The sequence below is a fragment of the Limulus polyphemus genome, unplaced genomic scaffold, assembly GCF_000517525.1.
Source record: "Limulus polyphemus unplaced genomic scaffold, Limulus_polyphemus-2.1.2 Scaffold669, whole genome shotgun sequence".
Lineage (NCBI taxonomy): Eukaryota > Metazoa > Arthropoda > Merostomata > Xiphosura > Limulidae > Limulus > Limulus polyphemus.
The window spans coordinates 68,890-73,508 of NW_013666279.1; the positions used below are offsets into that span (position 1 = coordinate 68,890).

A 4,619-nucleotide genomic window follows, 5' to 3' on the forward strand; every position below is an offset into this window, starting at 1 on the left:
ACTGAATCTTGTAGCGTTTGTAAGGTTTTTGGTATTTTGTAAGCAGCTGTAAGGACTGAATCTTGTAGCGTTTGTAGGGTTTTTGGTATTTTGTAAGCAGCTGTAAAGACTGAATCTTGTAGGGTTTTTGGTATTTTGTAAGCAGCTGTAAGGACTGAATCTTGTAGCGTTTGTAGGTTCTTTTTCAGACGTTTAGCATGTTAGGCCTATTCAACTAGTGGTCGTATGTATTGTTTCTAGGTATTAATGATGTATTGTGGTGGTGTTCCTGCGCAAGCCATCCCTAATTTAGAAGCGATAGACTAGAAGGAAGGCAGTTAGTTAACATCACCAACCGCCAACTGTTTGGTCACTCTTTTACTAACGAACAGTGGGATTAACCTTCACATTATAATACTCCCACGGCTGAAAGAGCGAGCATGTTTGGTGATGGGATTCGAATCATCAATCCGTAGATTGCCAGTCGAGTGCTTTAACCACCAAGCCATGCCTGGGCCTCTATAAGAATCGCTTCATGAGTTACATGTAATGTTTTTCTAGCTTAAACTATTACTTGTTATTTCTTAGTCTTGTCAAGAGGTAAGTTATAAAACGTTTCATAATATTCCAAAATAAAATATAACTTTTAAAAAATTCAAGAAGCTTAAAACTGCTATTGAAAATCGAAATCTGCTTTATTAAACGAATAATGTACTTTAAGATATAAAATGTATATATATATAGGCAAATAAACGTTTTAAATTTTAAAAATGCTCATTTCGAAACATCCTCGTACCATAGAATACTGATTATTTTAATTTTCACGTGTTTATTGTACACAGCCCGCTAGGTGTTGTCTTAGTATTTAGTTTATCAAATTGAAATTCTTTATGTATACAAGAATAAGCAAAAATCAAGGAGCTTTTTTTTTTTTGTCGGGGTTATATTTCAATAACGATCTAAGAGAAACAACTTCGTAAATTGTAAAGCGAATTAAATGTTCTATAGCTTTGTTCTCTGCTGCTGTTAGGGACATGAGTGTGCAGGTTTTCAAAGCAAATGAAGGCGGACTTACTTGTCACTTGTGCGACGTCGATTTTTCTTTTCATTTCAATCACTGCACTTGATTTAAACATACTTCTGATTGGCTGGTTTTCTTCTCTGCAAGAAAATACAATAGGATTTTCTTTTCAGTAAAATATATTAATTTGTAGTAGCATGAATAGCTTGTTATCAAAAACATTTTCTGTGCCGTATAACGAAAACCTGATATAACAGTCTACTAATTTAATTGTTGTTTTTTTATCTGTACATTTGTCTATCTATGTATAACTTGATTTTTTTTATAATCAGAGTGAACGTTTCTTTCTTTGTACTAACTATGTTTTAAATAAGATATGGCAAATGGCTCTAGATATTAAAATTATAAGTTTTTTTTTCTCCTTCTGCTTGATGGGAATACTTTGACACTGTTCATGTCATTTAACTAAATCTCATCTTATTATTAACAAAAACAGTTTGTGTAGTTGAATTACTTTTTATTGGATTCATCTAGAATTGACAGGCCACTCGGGGACTTCACGAAGTTGAAGATTATTTAAGAATAATACTGCTATACTGGTACTACTTCTACAGTAGTTTCTACACTCAAAACAACAGTTGTATTGAAGTTATTGGTTATTGAATAGTACTAATAACTTGCATTGTTTGTTGGTTTATTGTTAAACACAGAGCTACAAAATGGGCTATTTACGCTCTGCCCAGCGTGGGTATCGAAACCCGATTTTTAGCGTTAGCCCTCAGACCTAGTGCTGAGCCCCAGGGAGACTTATAATTATGTAAAAAAATAAAGCTTTTAATGCATCATTTTCAATGGTATAAATTACAAGCAAAACTATAAAGAGGACTCGAAGGAATTAAATATCTTCCCCTGTATTTATACTCGTTATGTTCAAATGTAAAGCATCAAAGGTATATATACAGAGCTAAATTCACTAAAAATTAATTATATTAATACAACGATAATCTTCTCGTATTATTAGATATCTACGGTATTTGTGCAGCTTGTAAAATTTGTTAATGATTTGAATTTCGCGCAAAGAAACACGAGGTCTATCTGCGCTAGCCGTTCCTAATTTAGCAGTGTAATGCTAGAGAGAAGGCAGTTAGTCATCACCACCCACTGCCAAATCTTGGGTTACTCATTTACCAACGATTAGTGGGATTAACCGTCACATTATAACGCCCCCACGGCTGAAAGGGCGAGCATATTTTAATGGGACGGGGATTCGAACCCGCGACCCTCAGATTGCGAGTCGAGCGCCCTAACCAGCTGGCTATGCCGGGCCTCCCCGTAACGGCCAGAGCGCATATAGCCCATTGTGTAGCTTTGCACTTAACAACAAAGAAAACGAAAAAAAGCAATACACATGGAAACAGATGCAGTAAGGAACTGCTGTATCATAGTTACGATTCTATGCTACCATTAAGCCTACTTTGACTTTGAGTACATGATAATATGAAATCCAAAACTTTTAAACTCACTAAACATGAAACCTGAAGAGGGACACTAATAGTTACTCGACATTGTTAATAATATTAACCCGATCTCAAGCGTCATCCATCCTCACAGGATTTCCCAACCCTCATTTCTTAATCACTTCATTCCCCCATAGATGATCAGATTCACTCTTACTTCATGATCTAGATTCGGTCTGATGTTCAAATTTCTAACATTATGGTAAAACGAGTTCATTTCTCACGATCTTTCATGTAACATCAAAAAACAATGATGACAGGTAACGACACCTATTGACGAAATAGTACAATTTCTTTGAAACATTATTATAATTCACAATAATAACAAAATGATACCTTCTCCAGAACAGAATCTCCTCTCTGAGCTGCTAAATACGTTTGTTTGTAGTTAAGCACAAAGCTACACAATGGGCTATCTGTGCTCTGCCCACCACGGGTATCGAAACCCGGTTTCTAGCGTTGTAAGTCCGCAGACATACCGCTGTGCCACGGGGGGGGGGGGCGAACTGCTAAATAACTTGAGTAATTGGCACAACTGTCACAAATTTGTAGTTGTATAGGAAAAAAAAAAGGTAGGGATAAGATTATTTTTCTGTGACAGGGCTGTTTGTTATTCTTTAACCAAATATAAATACAACGACGTATGGTTCCAGGTACCATATTTTGGGTTTAAAAATAGTAACACTTTTACGCAACTTACTTAGCTTAAACTGAACACTTACCTGCGAATTAACAAGTTCAAAGTATTTCCAGTACTTAGGATCAGACGGTGTATCTCGATTTCACTCAAGGAGGCTGCGCTGTGCCCATTAATTTCTTCTAAAACATCACCTTCCTTAACTCCTTGCAGCTCAGCTTTACCCCCTTTTATCAGCTGCAGACCATATCCAAAACAATCAATCAGCCACTTTTAGACACTTAAAAAACTGATGTTCAGTTTATTAAATATATATATCTACAAAAATGTTCGTATAATTTCTGGGAAACTGTAAAAGTGACTTTCTTTCTTAAGAAATGAAAAAGCTGACTGAAGTATTTGACTCATAATAAAGCAGCAGAAAAAATTATCTATAACTACAAAGATAGGCGTAGGAGTCCTCCCCCCCTCCAGGTTGCAATACAAACGGCCATTCGGGCAAATTTTCAGTCTTTGTTCGGGCAAAATTAGAATGAGAGAATATGGCGATTGGGGCAATTTTTTTACCTTCATTTGGTCAAACTTGTAGCTGAAGTTTCTTACTCATAACCTCATTCGGGCGAAAATTGTACAGTCCCCTCTGATCCCCCTCCATACGCCTATGACCCCTAAATTAAGTTTCTTTATCAAGTAACGTTTCGGCTTCTAGCCTTCATTGGAACTTACATCACCCAGATGTGAAAGTGCTTTGTTTGTTTGCTGTTAACCACATAGTTACACAATAAACTATCCGTGCTCTGCCCATTGCAGGTATCAAACACGAATTTTAGCTTATCACTGAGCCACCGGGGGGCCGTAAAGTTACTTGAAAGCATGTAAAAGGGATATCTGGGAAAAATGTCAAAATATAAATATGTATTGTTTGTTTTTAATTATGCACAAAGCTACACAAGGGCTATCTGTGCTCTGCCCACCACGGGTATCGAAACCCGGTTTCTAGCGTTGTAAGTCCGCAGACATACCGCTGTGCCACTGGGGGCCAAATATATGTATTATTCTACGTCAATAATGTGTAATCTAAATATGGCTTTGAGAGTGTATAACTTTGTTAATGTTTCGGACTACAAATTGACCATTAGTTGAAAGAAACCAAATATTTTTAATCAGAAAATAATTGTAGAATTTAAATCATACACTCAGAAGTATATCGATACCCATGGTGGACAGAGCACAGATAGCCCATTGTGTAGCTTTGTGGTTAACTACAAACAAACAAACAATTAAAAGTACATAGTTTTGCTGTCTAACACCACTTTTTAAATAATACATTGCCACATGATCTTTATAGTTAAAGTAAAAAAGTAAATAGAATACAATCTTTCAAGTGTTTGTTTGTTTTTTGAATTTCGCGCAAAGCTACACGAGGGCTATCTGCCCTAGCCGTCCCTACTTTAGCAGTGTAAGA

At 36.2% G+C, this 4,619-nt stretch overlaps 1 protein-coding gene across 1 annotated transcript in view; it reads right to left on the reverse strand.

Annotated features, from left to right (window-relative positions):
• Positions 1-938: 938 nt before the first annotated feature.
• The window catches only part of LOC106459857 (SPARC-like), a 33,005-nt gene continuing 29,324 nt past the window's right edge, over positions 939-4,619 (reverse strand). Inside the window, exons 6-7 of the mRNA XM_022386410.1 lie at positions 3,240-3,391; positions 939-1,140 (exon numbers count right to left, since the gene is read on the reverse strand). Coding sequence (XP_022242118.1) covers positions 939-1,140; positions 3,240-3,391 — 354 coding nt within the window. The remainder of the gene's footprint in view (positions 1,141-3,239; positions 3,392-4,619) is intronic.